An 18,982-nucleotide genomic window follows, 5' to 3' on the forward strand; every position below is an offset into this window, starting at 1 on the left:
AACATTTTTTGTCAACCTACTTAAACGCAAATAACAATATTTGACTTTGGCTGAAAATCCGTCATAAATACTCAGCCCTTTTTTATATGCATTAACATTACGTCGATCGCGATAATTTCACTCTTCATTACTTTCATTCACATCATGCAATTTTAAACAAATTCTCGTAAATAAATATGCTGATTTGATTGTAGTGCTTATATATCCTCCTTGCGCGTTTTGCTTTACAAGTTTTCTTAAGAAATGAAAAGTATAATGACGTGATGATTGCTCCAAGATGTGTTGTGGTCTTAATTAATAAACGTTATCGCAGTCCAAATATTCCAATGTGCACGGTCGTTTTCAGGTTTTGTAGTTCTCCACGCCTTTGACTGTACCGCAAGTATCTTGTATTTAAATGAATAATTACGAAAGTCATTCTTAGAAATTCAAAAAAGTTTTTCTAAACCGATTGCAAGAATAATTAATTGATAAAAAACAATAAAACTTTAGCTGTTGCTAAAACCTTATCGCAGTTTGTGAGTTCCTGTATTGCTTTTTAGTGACGAAACTTGGGCGTTTTGTTTCCAATTTGTATGTAACTCTTCTGTATGTATAAAGTGAATCGTTAGAAATGGTCGTGAATTACTTAACATCCAGCCATGATTTCATGTCTCATCGTAACAATTGACACCTTCAGGAATACCAAGTTTTTGCGTAAAGTTCATTTATGGTTGTAGCGTGGGAGCAGTTATTATAGAATGTCGAAATGCAACATGTCTACATTTAAAACATGCCTTTGTCTTACACGCTTGCTCGGTATACCCAAATAAAGTTACTTATTATTGTGCATGTATTATTAATTAGTACAGTTAAATATCCCTTTATGCTGACACCATACACATGGATAAACTTGAAAAGGACTTTGGAAACTAAACTAAACTGGAATTTTTTTATGTAGCCGAAACAACTTATTTATAGTCTTACATTTTTATAGCAAATCAATATAGCAAACGCATATAAATTTTCTACTTAACAATACATCTTTTCACGTATGGCCAGTATTTTGGCCATTTGGTAGGTAACGTTTGTTCTGATATATAGCGCTTGCGATTTTGCTTGACACCGTATATTGGTGTTACTTTACAAAATACGAAAATTTGTATTGTAAATGAAAAGGACGGAACTGCACTATTTACAGTAATGAAAGACCTTTGATGTGCCACGAATATAGGCCTTTGTGAGTTTTAAATGAAATTAAATAAAAATTAAATAGTAAATGACAGATGGTAAATTTAACATGTTTTTTGTGAAATGTTTTATTAGATTCAAATATACAAAGTAGCAGGTACCATCGCCACTGGTACACAGTAATTTCTAGTCATTCATTAGCAATTATATGTGAAATTACAACCAATTTTTGAATTTTGCTCAAAACATGATATGTTTTGTGTATAATTATGAATGACGACCGCTTTGTCTTTTCTTTCTCTCAAAATAGACGCCGTCGCCCAGCTGTGACTGGTTTAATTCAAATCAAAACTAAAACTATATATATAGAACGAACAACTAAAGTTGCTAAAACGCATCAACATGCTAGAGCGTCTGTGGACGTAGAACTTTAAAATCAACAACTACAGTTTGCCCAATGAAGTATCAATCCGTGACAGCACTAGAAATTGGCACAATGAGCAAATGACGTGGGGACGCTAAACGTCGCAATAACACTTTGATGTCCCATAAACTTTAAGCACAACGGGTGAAACATATGTAACAATGCTTTACACAACCAATTTATCAGATACTGTAAAACATATACTAGGACCATACGTATAGAATAAACACTTGTTGGTTACGCGTATATATGTAAAAATACTACATAAGTTTTTAATAAAAACCGCTCCATGCCATCAGGAAGTAGTTTTGTAAACAGATCAGAACGATAGATGTGTTGTGAAGCCACTTGTTCCGTAAGATAATATGACATTCGTATTTCAAATAATCTGGAAAAAATAAACTGATAATAATAAAGAAAACAACTCCCAAACTTTTCGTGCATCTGGAAAAAAATCTTTAGAAAATGTTTACGAGAAACTAATTTGTTCAGGTTCTGTGAAAGTTTAGATAGCTCACTTGGACAAGATGGTGTGCAAATGCGGTTAATCGATGTTTGGTTGATAATCTGTTTTGACAACGGGTGATGGCAAACAGGACGTGTATCACCATACCATACCCAGAGCAACGTAGATTATAATAAATGTTGAAGTATTGAATTTTTTAATTTTGGGTACGTTTGTGGGGAAAAATATGAAATGAAATTAAATGTTATATTATACGCATTACCATAAGAAACTTGGGTCGAAACGTCAAATGACTATCTCAACACAATCCATGATTTAATCAATTGTTATAGTTATACCTTCTAACTTGTTTTTTTGCCTCTAAGCATTTTTGGCAAAACAGTAGTATAGTTGACACAAAGAAATGTGTTGGTTGAATTAAAAATACCGAAAGTTGTTTTTTTTACCAAAAGATTTATATAGCTTGCAGCATTTGACACAAAGTAAAACTGATTTTGGTTTACAGGGAAACAAAAGTTTTACAAAAATGCTTGGTTTGTCTGTTATTTTTCGTGGAAATCAATTGCTTCGAGTAGTAAATATTCAATTTTTTTACAAGATATTATACTTTGCTGTAGTATCCAAATTTGAATATGACTTTAATAGAATATTTTTGGAAAATTAAATTAATGCGCATTTTAGCACGCATTCATATTGCCGTCTTAGAACTCCAACAATTACGTGCAGAAAAATAAAACTGGTGCTTCAAATTAGATTTAACTTTGTTGTAAATGTTGATATATAGAATGCATTTGTTGCGCTTATTAAATTAAGGTTTTCAATTTATACGATAGTACATTTCTGTAATTTATTCATGTTTTCTTCGAAGCAGCAACGACATAACCACACTCATTTTGCCACAGGTAACACCTTACAGTACAAGAAAGTTCTTGTTTATTCTCATCGGAATACGTCTACAAATTTTGAAGGTAGGTAAGTGCCAAAAACATTGTTGTTACAACTTCCTTTTTTTTCTTTTCTGAAAAGCAAGTTATTTATTTAGGCCTGCTATTTGTATTGCCACTGTTTCAATTACAGTGGCCGTAGTCGCTGGTGACTTAAAACAGGTTTGTCGTTGATTTTTACTTTTACAATAACAGTTGCCGCAAGGTAAAATATGTTCGCGATTTCTATTAATTTTGTCTCGTTGCTGAAAAAAATGCTGCATTTGGACATGGATAAAACACCTATGAAGTATATCGCATACCTAAAGTGGTGCTTCACCTTTAATCTATATCACTTCAATTAAAAACCGCGTAACCACAGGAACGATGTAAGCTGCTTTTTTGGAACAAAATCATATAAGTTGAGCAATTGGCTTTACAAGACACGTTTTTAAAGAATTTCTCATGAAGGTTGTCACAAACAACAATTTGTACTTAAGATGTCCGCAAGCTCATATTTCTTTGTAGTTACTTTGTTCTTTGGAAACGGTTGATCAACTAATACTAGTATTAAGAACATTTACAGACCGCATTTTCAGTCCTGTTGGATGCATTTGATCGGATACTATAGTTTCATGAATTTATGATAAAAAAAATAATATTGTAACGGGAATTGAACTTACCCTAATTTCAGCCAGGTTCTGTGCCTCAGTAACGGTGAACCGAGGCACCAACTCAACTTTCAAGCAAGATCCATCCTGCTTTTATTCTTATCACTGCATTATATGCTAGCACAACCTAATTAAAAACTGAATTAAGCCCCATTAGTGTAAACGACACAACTCTTATACAAAAGCGAGTTGCAGACAAGCCTACAGAAAACCTGCACGGCAAAGCAAATTAATGATAAAACGCAAACATGTACTATGCCTAAGGTAGTGACATAAAAATGATAAAACTTTTTATGAGCCAAACAGGTGTTGGCAGTGAATTGATGTTCTGTCTACATGAATTCTGTCATTGATGTTCTGTCTACATGCAAAAATGCTATAATAAAGCTATCTACCTTTATAATTATACATATGATATAATTATACATAAATGAAGCTAATAGATATATTATTTGGAGAGAACGAGAGAATTCGGAGAGTCGTTGTCATGACATGTTTATCGCTGAAAAATATTTTTTTTTAAATTTGTTGTAATTTCATCTTTGGAAACCTGTTCCTTCCTTGTCTGGAAAATGCTTTTTCTGCCCAGAAAGTCCAACGCCCGGGGAGCAATTTTTTGTTCCATGGTAGCTCAACTATGAACAGGTAAAAATTTGTTGCAAGAGATGCCAAAAGCGTTTTAACAGAAATGCCTTTAAAATTTTATGTGGAATGCCACCTAAAATCGTCTTAAATGCAATGTTATGAAGTTGAAGGAAGATACTTGAAAGGTTTATATGACATCTATATAATTAACTATGGAACACGACTGCACAACACGTTTTTTATCTCACTGTAATATTCAGCCACGGGCTAGGTATGTTAAGTATTTCATGGTTTACCAAGATATAGCCTAATACCAAGAAAAATTGAAAAAGAAATGTACAGTGTACACGTTTATCATACATTTTTACCCGCTTTCTTATGCCGTCACCAAAAACTTTGCTAAATCTTTTGCTGATAACTTTTTATACTCGAGTCTTGCTTAGCAACGTTTTAAATTTGTTAATAAACAGTTGTAAACTGTTATTATACACAATATAAACTAAATACGGTTTGGGAGAGGAAGAGTGCGAGAACATTACATTTGAATAGCACTTTTGCGCCACTTTGCGACTGCTAGTAGATGCCAAGAAACTGTGGTAAGTTTGTCATTACCCAGTTTTGGAGAATATCTTGTCTTCATAGAGATTTGAACTGTTTTACCTTTATTTTATTTTTGAAGTAAGTATAGGAAAGAGAAGTGATGTTTTGTGCTTGAAGCATAAACCAGGCGAGTGCATAAACTCGAAAGAATGTCACTTAGAGTTAGACCATGTTGTAACTTTTCGTTTTCCTCAAACCTATTTACGTTAATTTTCAGTATCAAAGTTTTAATGATTACATGGCAGAACTAATTATGTGTCACTGCAAACTTCTAAAAGCCAACCATATGCGAATAAACAAGTTTCCAATTGTTGTAATGCTGTCTATCATGCGCACCATACATCTGAAATAAAAACGAAATGAGTCAAACAAATTTCCCTACTATAAAGCAAGAATACCAAAAATAAAAGTGCCAATTGCAATGAGTGAACCGCCCTGATGCATGGTGATGATTACCGCTAGCAAATCGTGCTGCGCTTGTTACAACAAGATGTCGTAAAGTGAAAAAAATCACTAAAACCAAAAGCCAAAACCATTTGTATGAAATTCACTTTTATGCTTGCAGAAATATTAATGTTGTAACTAGAATTCTCTTGTCCATAAAACCAAGCTCTTTTTCACATTTACGGCGAACCGCGTCACTCATGACTGTGAGTAACTTTATGCAGTATAACGTTGTCACGCTAAGATCACCACGCGATCATTTCAATGCAACCTTTGTTTGCTCCAGTCAGATACTGACTTCCCCCGACAAAACCATCCACAACGTTTATATTTATCAAAGGTGCTTAACAATATGACAAAAATGAATAAAATACAATCATTAAAAGGTGCTAATTGACAAAACGCTGCAAACACAAAACACAATAATGAGTAACAACACTGTACGTGAGAAACGAAATTCGTAACAATGTGAAATTATTTATAAAACGCCCTTTCAGGAGACGAGAACAATTCCGCCTTATCCAGCTTTGCAGTCACTGCCGCAGATACCTTTGCCGTATAGCCAGAGTGACATGGTGGATCGCACATACTCTATCTGCCAACATTGAAAAAAATAATCTTTAGACGTAAATTCATTTCATAAAACCGATGTTGTATATTTCATGTAACTCTTTGTGTATTTAAAAGTTTGTAATTTCTGACGATGTGCTACCTATAGAAGAGTTTAGGAAAAAATCTGCTAAATTAACGTCAAGTTTAGAAATAAAAACGAAAAACAAGAAACGTGGAAGGGGTTGTAGTTTCCCTCGTTTCCAGTGTATAACAATCGTTCCATTGACATTTACTGGATTTGTTATTCATGAGCCATTTTAATTTCTGACACATTTTCGACGATAATGGTTACACAGTATGACTAGCGGGTCTTCGACCTGGTTTCAGGGGGAACATGTATCCATAGGTGGGTAGTACTGCGGTGCTATAGTACTAAATTACTGTACCGCGGTACTTTTTCAATACCGAAACCGGTACCGTCGGTACTTTTTAAAAAAGGACCAAATCTCTGTACCGAATTTCTTTTTTCAAGAAATTTCGGTCGGTCCCGGTGCTCGGTACTTTTCACGTGATAATTTCACAGTTTTAACAAGTATGTTTTCAAAAATACATGTTAATTTATCTTTAATGCTAATTTTAACATCTTTTTTAACATAAAAATGACATGTAAAATTGCAAGCTATTTACGTCACATTTGTTTTGACCTGAGTACCCTTTATCGAAGGCATAATAGCGGCAAACATTGCATTTACTGCAGCATCTTTTACACCAAAGTTCCGTTACCGAGTACTATAGTACCGAACTACTTTTTTTAAATAGTACCGAATACCGGAACCGTCGATACATTTTTTGCCAAGTACCGGTACCGCTACCGACGGTACTTTTAAAGTACCGACTGCCCACCTCTGCATGTACCCCCAACATTTGAACAATTATTATAGTTTATCACAATTGGGACTTTATTCTGTAACTGCCAATGCGTATCACACCAAGTTTGTCCCCTCCAAAGTTTTATAGCAAACTAGGTCCCTGGATGGGTAACAGCGGAAGTGCGGCGGTGACCCACTGACCCAGCTAAAGGCCTTTAGGATTGCATGATATAGTCAATACCGGTAATATAGAAAATTGTTTGTTTGAAGGTTTACCATCCAAGATTAATATTTGTAATAAAAAAAGTAGAATATAAGATGTAGTTATCTCCGGAGGCAAACAGGGTTTTAGTGATGGCCAAAGACTATGTCGCTTTTAAACCACGCCCTCGACATCGTTTTCTAGCTTTTCTAAAAAAAAAAGATCAGAATTATTAATATACACCTGAAATTATGGTCAATTAATGTACTAATGTTAACTAACCAACTAAAACTAAATTTTACCAGAATACTCTTATCCGTTTAGCTCTGGGACTTGATTGTAGATGTTTTGGATTCGTCTCACCAACAACATACGTGAACTTTGCGGCTGAACCTGAACTACCTGCGGCTAAACTAATACATAAATATGTTCGTCAATATGCGTTTGTGTGTTTAAGCTACACATACAGCTGAAAAGCATATTCCAGCATATTTGCTGTTGTTGTCGATGATTGCTATTTTTGTACTTGTAAGTACAAAATTCTTATATTTTTTGTCTATATATCACGTTAAAATTTTCTATCCAGGAAATTTTCCGCTCTTACGACTATAGTCACAGTTGCAAAATCCAAAACTTCCCAAATGCTTCCATTTCTAGCCAGAATAAAAGCAACAGTTTCTTTTAATTTTCATAAAATCACATTAATCGAGACATTTCGAGATATTTCATTCAGTCTTTTGTCGCAATCGCCGTAAATAGAATGAACACAAAGCGAAATCAAACAGGCTAATTCTAATTAAGGTTTGTGATGAACCTCTCTGGAAACCGAACCTTTCGCCGAACCTCGGGAAGGCAAGACGTCCAACCAAAACTGAAATACATGATAAAGCACAAATATAAGTCTTTAACTGTGCGTGTTATGAACTGGTCTATCGGTACACAAAAGCACAAAATATAAGGTCAAACAACACACTTGCCTTACGTGAAGTGAATAATATACATAATTTGGCCTGCAGTATTGCATGCAGGTATACTGTATATGACAAAGATATACGTGTGTGAATATACAACAAGCAACCTACCAATGATTTACTGTTGTATACAAAACGTTAAAAATACATTAAAGTACACAAAGGTAAGTTTAAAAATAGAAAACGTGAACATTTCGTCACTTATATACAGTATCTTTTTCTTTTTTGAAATAAAGTTTGATAATCATGACTTTTTACAATACGTTTGATTTGCATGCAGGTATTCTGTTTGTATAAGCTCTGAATCTTATTTAGGAGGCGACAAAGACTTAAAACTAAGATCTCTATGATTTTATTGGACTCTTACGTAAGGCTTTGAAAAACCTGCTTAGACCAATCAGAAGGCAGCATGGTTCATGTTGCTTTCTAACGTGGGAATTACCCTAGCAGTTGGCGCGCTTCAATTTCCCAGGTCATGTGCAGAATTAGGCTAAAAATTAGCATGAAAGTAGCTAAAATTGGGTTTTTTACGCAAAAAATTCCAGTGTTTATTTTGCGCCTCTGCTAAAAAGTTTGAACCATGGTTTTTTGATGGCATTTTATGGAATGTTACCAAAGCATACTAACTTGACATGCAAAATTTCAGAGAGCCCTATGCAGGACTTTTCGAGTAATCCGTCTTTTAGTAAATTCACTGTATAATAAAACAAACAAAGATTTTATGGCATTTTTTGGTGTTTGGCGCCTTCTTTATTCTTTAAAAGTAATAAATGCTATCAGACAAAAAAGCACTTTCTACCTTTGAAAAGACTATAATATAATATATAATGTAAATATATTGTCTTAAACTATATAGTGGTAAACATTGTTTTCATCCAACAACATATCTTACATTTTTTAATGTGTTTAAAGGTATAGGGTAAAGTACGGCAGGTAAGTCTTTTTGGGACTTTGTTGGACCGTGAATGGTACATTGAGAATAAGGTTTAGAATGCAATTAAATAAGAGGAATTTTCACAGATACATTTTGGTTTTTCAATTCAACAGAGACAGTTCAACTGAAAACACTCTCTTTTGAAAGCTACCTTGCGCCACGTTGTGACTGATGTTGAATAACGCAAAAATATTTTTTAGTAAAATTTTTGTTTTTGTCTTTCTTAACGTCAAGTCTATTTTAATAGAGAGTTGAAAGTAAATTCTATTTTTAAAGCATTTTTGACTTGCATCTACAAAGTGTAGGCTAGGTAACATAGTTTGTGTATATCGTGTATTGAGCAAAAAGTATGGGCATAAAAGTGTACACTGAAGCCCCTTACTGTAGCATTTTTAATTGTCGGGGTTAATTAGCGTCACCACAAAGTACAGAAAGTAAATAGCGCCAAAAGATGGAATAGTATTATGAATTTTCTTTGAACAGTTAGTGTGAGTATTGCTTATATAAAACCTGCCTTTGTAGTACTTTTAACGACAGTGAAATAGTTGTGGTTTTAAGCTCTCACAAGCTTTTACAATTAGTAATGGATACAAAGAATGGTTACTTTAAAGCTTGTCAAAGAGCACAATATAAAACGTGTATTACATAATAATAATATACGGTCTGGATTCAAAGTCAAGTGAAGACAATTTCGATTTTAAGCAAACACATCCAACACCATGAGATCAACCTTATCGGCAGCGGTATCCTGAAAACAAAATAAAACGACAAACTTGTCCTGAAGGGCATGGCCGGTTACAACGTGATTGTCTTATGGGAGCTGAAACATAAGTTAAAAAAATAAATTAGAAGCAAAAGCATAAGGAGTTTCACGGTTAGCAAATAAGACCAATCAAATGACACCACTTTAGTACAGTATTTTACATCAACATTTTTTACAGCACAAACCTATAACTGGGCATTGATCTCCGGTAACACAGTCTTCCCCGTTCAAAAACAATCCTTCAGGGCAGGTGCACTCTTGCCTGCAAATGGCTGCACATGGTCGTATTTGCCCTCTTTGGTTGCAAGGAGTTTTGCATCCGGCACACTCAGAGTAAACCTGATTACCAGGGCAACTGGGCGTAGGTGGCACTGGGCCTGTCTCGGCGATAACTATAAATGTGAGCAGACAATGATTTTATGTGAAACTGAATCATTTTCATTATAATATTTGTCCATTTAAGAAACTTGTTTAAAAAATAACCTACGAGCGTCTGCGCATTCTCTAATTGGGATGCATCTGTCGCCCCGTTGCCGAAGAGGGAGCTGTGCCGTTGGGCAGCCACACCCAGGCTGGCAGGTGGCCGTACATGTTATGTCAGTGAAAAGGTCCGCACATGTCGGCTGACAATTTGCACAATCCAGCATCACTTTGTCTCCAGCACAACCTGTAAAAACCGAATAGTGATGACTATATGTTTAGTGGTCAATAAAAAAAATTAAAAAAGAATTCATGCTAAGGCGCTTACCAACATCTACTGCGCCAGTCTCTGGGGTACAAAGAACTAAAGGATTACCAATGTACCCCAGTGGACAAGTACAAATTGGTCTTCCGTTGTTTGAGAAGCACTCGGCGTTTTCTCCACATATTCCAGTATCGCACAGAGATGCAACTTAAAAAGTTTCGATCGTTGTTTGTAATTCGAAGTATTTTACAGCATAACATGAATGAGCTAGCAAATGTCAAGGCAATAAAATCGGTGTCTTTCTTCAGCATGCAAGACTATAACTTTGACACAGGTGAAAAGTCCTTCATACGTTTTTCAAATAAACAAAGTTGTGTAGAAAATATTCTCTCACCTATGTTAGTTTCGGGCAGAGTAGTGCAGCCTTCGTACGGGTCACCGGTAAATCCAGAATTGCACAAGCAAAAGGGAAATCCTCTATCGTCTTTCCGACAGTTGGCATTTTGACCACAGATGTCGCAAGGGAGCTCCACTAAAATTAAAAACTGTTTAAGCATTTTTTTGTACACAGAGGCAACATGTTTAACGACAAAATACAACATAACAATAAATGCAACTACGTGCATTCCGAAACCTGCAGTGATAACTGATTGAGAAATCAGTAAGTTTGAGTCTATTAACCAGTGTTATAATGACTTGAGTGAATAACTTGACCCAAGTGACATTTTTAAATTACTTGACTTGACTCGAGTCAATGCTTGAAATGACTTAACTTGCCTCGAATCTCGGAAAGTAACTTGACACAAGTCATTAAATCTTAGTTGTTAATTTATTGACCAACTGAATTACAGACAGTTAGTTGATTTCGTTGTGAACGATCGGTTAAACTGCAGTGGTTCTCTATCGGGGTGGCATTTACGTTTCGCAAGGGTGCCGCAAGTTATTGCACACTAATCACTAGTCCAGGAAAACGGTTACGAAAATTATTTTTATTTAATGCAGAAACTTTTTGGTTTGACTGTGGGTGCCGCCAAATCTTTTGGTTGTTTGCAGGGTGCCGTAAGCCAAAAAAGGTTGAGAACCACTGGATTAAAGTTATAGCCAATGACATGACTTGATTTGACTTGCGTTATATATTAACATGACTTAACATGACTTGACCTGAACTAATCCAATTAGTAATTTGAATCGACCTGACTTAAGTCAACTTCCCAAATGACTTGACTTGACTTAAAAAAACAAATCTAAAAAATATGACTTGGTTACGGCACTGCTATTAACCCATCAAAATCTCAGTCTGAGTATTATTATTTAAACATACTTCATATATTTGAGATCAGTTCATAAAAAATTTACTCAAAGTTTCTCAAAAAATTTAAATCCAGCCCAAGTTTTAATAAATATATTAATACAGTAAATCAATTTTTTAAGCTTGCACATCCCCGTCATCCTTTTTATAAAAATAACTTGTAGTTTAAGCCAGATTCCAAGTTTAAACGAACTGGCATCACATGTTACGTATAGATTTAGTTTTTTTGTGGTTTACTCTATATATTTTACATGTGCTGGTTCAAGTCCATTTCGTCATGATAACAATTAAAAAACTTTCAGTTATATATATATATAGAACGAACTTCTCAAATACCTTGAACTGGAAGGCAAGTAAAACCATCACCAGTAAAACCTTCTTTACAGTTACACTGAGGAAATCCTCTTGCGTCAAAAGTACAGTCGGCGTCATTTCCACAAATGCATGGTAAGCGAACTGAAACATAGAACGAGATAAAATAACATCTGAAGCAGTGGTTCAGGCATCCTTTTTTTGTATAAAAAAACTGCACCTTAAACTGCTTTTTCCACTTTTTGCTTTTGAATTGTTTATGAACAAAATTGTTACCGGTAATTTTTTGATAGAGACCTAATTGTTAAAACAAAATTTGTTTTAATTTAAATATTACGCTAAAAATTTCTTATTTTGTCTCAAATCTCGCCGCACCTTTGGCCGATCTCGCGGAACCCATTTTGTGCCATGACACCCCGATTGAGAAACACTAATCTAAACTGAGCCCAGAAAGGAAACCGACGAAAGCGACATATTTCGAGAGTGACTTGCCTTTAATAATGGAATTTAACGATAGTGGAAATATCAAGCAAAGTTGAGTGAATAGTGAAAACTATATGCAATAACCGAACGAAATCTTTGTCAACATAGTTTTTTAAATAATGCAGGCTATTGCCTAAGATTAACTTTTTCAAAAATCTGTCGCACACGTCATTTTATAGACTAAGTTTTAGACTATTTTCAAACTTTGAGTCGTTTAAAATTTTCATAACAAATAATATAGCAGAAACAAAAGCCAGATTTGTTTACGTTCGCCAGGAGTGCAAGTAAATCCGTCACCAAAAAAACCCTCCTTGCAGGTGCAAACAGGAAATCGATTCGCGTCGTAGGCACAATCAGCGTTGTCATCGCAAACACAAGGAAGTTGAACTGAAAACAGAATGGCAAAGTTATAACTTCAATGCATATCCTACACCGGCCTTATGCACAATTATCTGTAAGATATTTTCACAAATGATGTATTTCAACGCAAACTATATACAAAAGTATTTTTGTCAAATGTCAAGGTTTCTACATAGCCTATACGTCTATAATGCATAAGCATATGGAAGCTGCATTGTTTAAATGCTCAAAAGCTTGATACTTGCGCTTGGAATGCTGACATTATATTGGTCAAAACTTTCTATAAGTACAAGAACGGTAAATTCAAATTATATGTCTGACTAAGCAGCCCACTTACGAGGCCCGTCCAGGTCACAAGTCCTGCCATCTCCGGTGTATCCCTGCAGGCAGGTACAGGAGACTTCACCAGTCTGACGATTGCGCGAGCAAGTCGCAAAGGGACTGCAATTACATACGTCAGGAACATCTATCAGAGTGTCAAAGGTCAATATGACTTAATACATGGCTACGTGGCGAAAGCTAATGGTAAATAAGCTCACATAGTGTACATAGAATACTGTATACAGATGTGCATCTACCTTGTGTACATATTCTTCCGTCGCCAGTGTAACCCCGCCTGCATACACACGACACTCCCGTTGATGATGGGTTACAAATTGCATTGGGACTGCATTGCGGACATGTCGGCCTCTCTGCTAAAATATCTTTGTACTAACATAACTCTCTGAATTTGAACGTTACGTATACAGAGCTTTGGTTCGTCATTAAAATGTTTGAAGTCGAACTATAGCCTATAGAAATACTTTTGAAAGTTTGCAAAAGCCTTCAGTTAATATACATAAACTCTAAAAAGTGAGGGAGTGGTACAATCATTCCTTTTCCATTTTGTTGTAATTAACTGCACGATTCCGAGGTGCTATAATTTTTCCGTAATTAAGCAGTTAAAAAGTCTCACTGGGTTTTGTGATTAAAGAGCAGATAATTATGTCAGTGCTTGGCGAGGTTCGTTATGTCGCGTATATGAATGTATATGTATATGAATGTATACGTATATGAATATAACGGTAGTTGATCAACTGAGTGACAGTTCATTTGAGTGACACATTGGTAAGTATTGTTCAAACTACAGTAATGGGTTAGGGTTAGGGTTAGGATGAGGGTTAGGGTTAGGGTGAGGGTTAGGATTAATTATGTCACTCGAATGAATAATTTATGTCATAATTATGTCACTCAAATGAACAGTCACTCAGATGATATACAACCGAATATAACAAGCAATCACAACATGCAACAGAATTGAATAAGAGAGCAGCGTCAAAATCTGCAATTTGCACAGTGAGGCGGCTTTGAGCGTTGAAACAAAGAACTCTGTGCCGCCAAGAGACGTCGGCACCAATCGTATTTTGCCACCAGGATGGTTTTACCTGGGGCTAATTTATAACAATATCTGCGCTGCGAATCGCAGTCAGCGGGTAAGCTGTGGTTGCCAGCGATTTGCCACGGTAAAAAATAAAAGTAGTTATGAGTCAATTAATAACGGTAATTAATTTTCTTCAATGTGGTTATTTCTGCTCATTTGCAAAGATTTGTAATTAGTAGTTGTTGACAACACAGACGTTTGATGTAGGCGTTTTCAACTCAAATTCAAATTCTCTCGAAATAAGGTTTAAACGAAATTCCTTAATACATTTTGTATGCGATATTAACAACATGAGGTCAGGTTACGCCCGCCTTATAGAGGTAATCTACGAGCAGGTTCCTATTTGGCATCAATTATGATAACTAAAGCACATACAGATATTTTTTCGCATATCCTAAGACTATCACATACACGTTTCTCTTATCAACACACATACTAACGCATAACATTTGTGGTATTGTTTTTTTAAACTTCTAAATTCAATTTATTGTCTGGCTTAATAATCTTAAATGCTGGTAATCTTGAAATAAAAAGTTTGGCATAAAAGATTTAAACAATTAAACTTATCTCAAAGAACCATACTGTATTAGTAAGCGATAGGATGTCACCAAAATTTATTTTTTATAAATTTCAATTAAATTTGATTCAAGAAGATTACATCAAACAAAAAATATTACATTGACATTTGAAGTTAAAACAAGCTGCCGCAAAAAAATTAATAGACTAAAGGACCACATTAGTGTTCAATCGTCATGCGAATCAAGCCACAGTTTAACAAAAAAAGACCGTCGTCGAAATAGGCAAAGGACGTAACCATTGTTAGAAAACGATATTGGCAATAAACTATGGATCTTACCGCCTGGTGGAGGACCTGGGGTTGGTCTCCTTGAAAACAGGAAATAGATGAGAAGTCTTCCGAGCTGCGCGGATGAACCCGGAATATATGCCAGGCCGATAAGCAAAACGAATCCCCAAAATACAAGCTTATTCATTGCCTATATTTTACTCTGGATTCTACTTCTGAAAAATATGTAGTGTTTAAAACCTTGTTAATAGCATACCTTACTGTTAACAAAAAAATGTATATTAGCACTTTACAGTTTTCAAGTTTTACTATACACTAACCTTGTCCTTAAAACTTACTATATAATACCCCGTAGCATAGACAGAGGGTTTCAAGCTGTTTGAACAGCTCCCTTTTTCTAACTTGTGATTGTTGTAGTATAGGTGATCTCTTAAAGTGATAAGATTTAAAGGAAGACCGATTTAATAGAGAGTCTTGTCAGTGATTACAAGAAATTAGCACCTTCACCTTAAGTGTATATATATCTCACATAAATTATCTTGTAAAACCGCTTATTTGTTTTATTTTTCAAATTCTTATGTACGACTTTTAAGTCAAGTGATTTAACGTGCCCCCAGTCAGCTTAATCAAAGCATTTTTAGTAAAACTTTGTCTAGTTTTTACTTCATCCAAGAGAGTAAGAGACAGAGTTACATTCATAATTTTAGCTTGCTTTCACCACCACCAGGCAGCACCTTTCAAAAGTTTCTGCTAAATCAAACCGACTCAAAACTGCCCCAACCACATTCTATTGGAGTCAAACACCTGGTCGCTTTACACAGCTACACCTCACACAAATACATTACAACCAGCATGTCTTTGTTTGATTGCACTTGTTTTATTACTTTTTTGTTCACCGCACAAATGACAAAACCGAGCTCACCTGCTTGTAATCCACGAATGGCCCTCGATCAAGAAGTGCAAAGCGCAATTGGGAAGGTTATTGCATTACAGTACGTTCGTATTTTGCGTCACAGACAAGTTAATGCAGTTGACATGCAGACAAGACTCACAAAATAGCAAATTATAGAAGAACAATAGCATTTAAAAATTTGGATAATGCATTAGTATGGAAAGGAAGGAAACGGCGTAATGTCGAGTACTTCTGGCACTTCGCATGGATATTTCATCACTTTTAAAAAAAGGTGCCTGGAACTGAAAAAAAGCAGCTTGACGCAAATGATTTTATGGTGCAGTCCAGGTTTACCATGTTAGAAATCCTGACGTTCAGTAGAACATCATGATCACGCAGCAGTTCAGCGTTATTTTCAAAAATTTGTACTACCATAAAATACTCAAATGATATATTCTACCATTAGACCTACGCTATCTAAAACGTTTGTGGTGAGCAGCTGCAATTATCTTTGCTTAAAATGTAAGGCTATAAAAAGTATATAACCGACTTACAAGCCCAACGAAAGCATTCTTGTATATCAACGCAAGTGGCGTTCCTTGCGCTGAGGGGAAAACGGTCGATGTCGCAACCGCAGCCGCTCACGCATTTTTCACATAACGAAAGATTTCCAGTCGTAATCTCTTCACAAGTCGGTTGGCAGCTTGCACAGCGCAGGTTTACTTTGTCTGGCGCGCAGTCTGCATAGCACAATCCAGCGTTAGAGTGCGGGCGTTGGTATATCAAGGAGATGAACTTAAAACAATCGCAATTACACACGAACCTCTCATGGAGAAGCATCCTCCTTTATCGGCGTATGGGTTTCCAGTAAATGTAGGCAAACACCTGCACCATGGTACACCTTCGTCGTCCCTATAACATTCAGCTTTGGGACCACATAAGCCATCACAGGGAAGCCGAACTGGAAGAAGTTTACAATAACACCAAATTGATTCGCTAAGACATAAAAATTGTGTGACGCATTCTGAGCAAGGTATAATTACCTGGTTTAGGTTTGCACTCCCCTTGGCTCTCGTCCCACGTATAACCTGATAGACATGAGCATCTAGCGCTTCCAGTAGCTCGATCTAAACTGCAAACGGTGAATGGAGGACATACATCGCACGCGCTGAAATCTGCAACATAAATGTTTTTGTTACTTCATAAGTACTACTTCAATTTTAGCTGTAATTAAAGTAAGACTTTTGTTGTTAAAACCAGTTCATTCCAAGCAGTGATATGCTTAAAACGCTGATCGTTTTTTTCGCTAGTATCGATTTAGAGACACTTAACCGCATGGTGGCACTTTCAGAAATTGATCAGATGAAACATTTCGTGAGAACAGATAACAAATACGCGCTCTGGTTTCATTGCCTTTGGGCAAATATTAAGTGACAACAAATTAATTAAAAGGTTAACCTAACACTTAATTTTAAGACTCAGTTGTTTTTAGTTTATTTTAAATAGTAATTCTTCAGATGTACCTAGTTCCCTCCCTTTATCATTTGGCATTGCATCGGTCTCTGCCGGTATGTTGATCCAAAGTAGAAGAACGATTCCGCAAAATGCAAGGTTATTCATCGTAATATTTGGGATATGCTTTCTCAATCTGTTAATGAAAACAGGTCATAAATATATTATTATTAGTCACAATGCAATGCTTATAGGATAACATTTCTTCTATAAACTATTACTGCATTTTTGTGCACTGTATGCCAACCAATAGCGATGATTCTTATGGTCTAAGACGGCATATACAGAATACTTTCCACATTTTCTTTGACCATATTGTCAAATCAATGATGAAAACCAAACTGCATGTTATCTGCAGCTTTAGCTGGCGTATAAATAGTTATTTGAAGCCCTCCCTTTTTTCCAGCGTATTTATTTTCGTAAGCGATTGTAAAAGTGATAGTGGATAAACAAAGTGAAAATATTTTTGTGGATATATTTGCAATAGGTTGTTGATAACCAAAACGCAGTTTTTATCTTTTGAAAAACCCATCGTCGCGGAATACAGCAAAACCAATGATGCTGGTCTTTGATGATTATTCTTTTATGTTTATGTATAGGCTAGATGGTTGATTGTAATAATCGTTTTATTTATTTATTCTTGACAATGTTATTGAATTTTTTACGAAACTAGTAATTTTTACGCCTTGGAGAAAAATTCCGTTAAGTCATCACATCACACAATTTACATCTTGCCGCGTTGGACCGACGGCACGCACAAAACATGTTTGTAACTGTACTTAATTATAGAAGCTTCATATGTGATCAATTAGATTACAAAGTACCATATTCTTTACGGCGTCTGCACCACAAATGAGTGTTTTCCAGCCGAATGTAAACACTTTGTTATTTGCGTAATTATCGGCCTTGTGATACTCATACTATTGGCTCGTGGAATAGTTGCAGATATCGTAAAGATCCGAAAATTTGTTTGTGCCAACAATTACCTTCCTTCTCCTAAACCGTTTTCATGACCATGTGCTTATCATAAGTTAATGGACAACCGTTTGCGATTTTTATCGAATGTTGTGAAATTTCGATAGTGGAAATTGAACATGTATTTCGCATTAAGATGCTCGGTTTAAATTTATATTTTGTGAACAATATGGTACGAACAACGTCTGCGTTAAAAGTCCTGGAAAGTTTGACCATCTTTCTCAACTTCATCGAAAATTGTTTAAAAAGTTTCTTCCAGTTAATTCTCGTGTAAATCTGATAAATATACAGTATCATCATAGTTTATATGCATTTAAAAGCCGACATCATTATTAGTAAGTGCCCTTCGTTTCGGGAAATTGTAATCACGATAATTCTGTTCATGAATTACATTGCAGCAACATGGTTACACCAACCGAAAGTTTTTTTCAAAACATTATAGGAATGAATACGACTGACTCTTAAACTTAAGAGCAAATAATGAAAGATCCAGGGTAAATTTTTTAACCGATCACGATTTTTATTCCAGTACTTCCGACGCTACCCTTGTTTACTGTTTTTTTTTCACGAAGAAAGGTTTTGTGTAGAGGATACACATAGAATAATCTTATCGTTTCATCAGCTTTGTTGCGTGCATGTACCAAATAACTCAGAC

The 18,982-nt window shown here is 35.5% G+C and overlaps 2 protein-coding genes and 1 long non-coding RNA gene across 5 annotated transcripts; all 3 read right to left on the bottom strand.

Annotated features, from left to right (window-relative positions):
* Positions 1–1,489: 1,489 nt before the first annotated feature.
* On the bottom strand, positions 1,490–3,863 carry LOC143450017 (uncharacterized). Its single transcript, XR_013114631.1, has 2 exons — positions 3,667–3,863; positions 1,490–1,982 (listed from the first exon to the last, which is right to left on the bottom strand). It is a non-coding gene; the product is annotated as an uncharacterized LOC143450017 (long non-coding RNA).
* A 5,264-nt stretch (positions 3,864–9,127) lies between these two features.
* Positions 9,128–15,163, bottom strand: LOC143449976 (uncharacterized). 2 transcript variants are annotated; one of them, XM_076950338.1, is made up of 10 exons: positions 15,000–15,163; positions 13,302–13,415; positions 13,061–13,189; positions 12,631–12,750; positions 11,905–12,024; positions 10,654–10,791; positions 10,323–10,466; positions 10,062–10,241; positions 9,760–9,966; positions 9,128–9,631 (listed from the first exon to the last, which is right to left on the bottom strand). In XM_076950338.1, the coding sequence occupies exons 1-10, from the start codon at positions 15,133–15,135 to the stop codon at positions 9,543–9,545; spliced, it is 1,377 nt and encodes a 458-aa protein (XP_076806453.1). In that variant the 5' UTR covers positions 15,136–15,163; the 3' UTR covers positions 9,128–9,542. The 2 variants fall into 2 exon arrangements, with proteins under 2 accessions (XP_076806453.1, XP_076806452.1); XM_076950337.1 differs by having other exon boundaries at positions 13,302–13,418.
* A 640-nt stretch (positions 15,164–15,803) lies between these two features.
* Positions 15,804–17,619, bottom strand: LOC143449977 (uncharacterized). Of its 2 annotated transcripts, none has more exons than XM_076950340.1 (6): positions 17,600–17,619; positions 17,364–17,488; positions 16,884–17,015; positions 16,664–16,801; positions 16,395–16,580; positions 15,804–16,142 (listed from the first exon to the last, which is right to left on the bottom strand). In XM_076950340.1, exons 2-6 carry the CDS (start codon positions 17,458–17,460, stop codon positions 16,123–16,125), a joined length of 573 nt encoding a protein of 190 aa, XP_076806455.1. In that variant the 5' UTR covers positions 17,461–17,488; positions 17,600–17,619; the 3' UTR covers positions 15,804–16,122. The 2 variants fall into 2 exon arrangements, with proteins under 2 accessions (XP_076806455.1, XP_076806454.1); XM_076950339.1 differs by lacking the exon at positions 17,600–17,619 and adding an exon at positions 17,574–17,593.
* Positions 17,620–18,982: the final 1,363 nt, after the last annotated feature.

Source organism: Clavelina lepadiformis, chromosome 3 (assembly GCF_947623445.1).
Source record: "Clavelina lepadiformis chromosome 3, kaClaLepa1.1, whole genome shotgun sequence".
Lineage (NCBI taxonomy): Eukaryota > Metazoa > Chordata > Ascidiacea > Aplousobranchia > Clavelinidae > Clavelina > Clavelina lepadiformis.

Excerpts from the sequence above, each read along its gene's own strand:
- LOC143449976 (XM_076950337.1), bottom strand. The coding sequence starts at position 15,135 with ATGAATAAGCTTGTATTTTGGGGATTCGTTTTGCTTATCGGCCTGGCA. Across the intron at positions 13,190-13,301 it reads CGGAAGAATATGTACACAAG|ATGTTCCTGACGTATGTAAT; the intron begins GTAGATGCACAT and ends ACACTCTGATAG. Across the intron at positions 9,632-9,759 it reads AGATCAATGCCCAGTTATAG|CTCCCATAAGACAATCACGT; the intron begins GTTTGTGCTGTA and ends CTTATGTTTCAG.
- LOC143449977 (XM_076950339.1), bottom strand. Across the intron at positions 17,016-17,363 it reads TGATAAAGGGAGGGAACTAG|ATTTCAGCGCGTGCGATGTA; the intron begins GTACATCTGAAG and ends TTTATGTTGCAG. Across the intron at positions 16,581-16,663 it reads AGGATGCTTCTCCATGAGAG|ACTGCGCGCCAGACAAAGTA; the intron begins GTTCGTGTGTAA and ends TGTGCTATGCAG.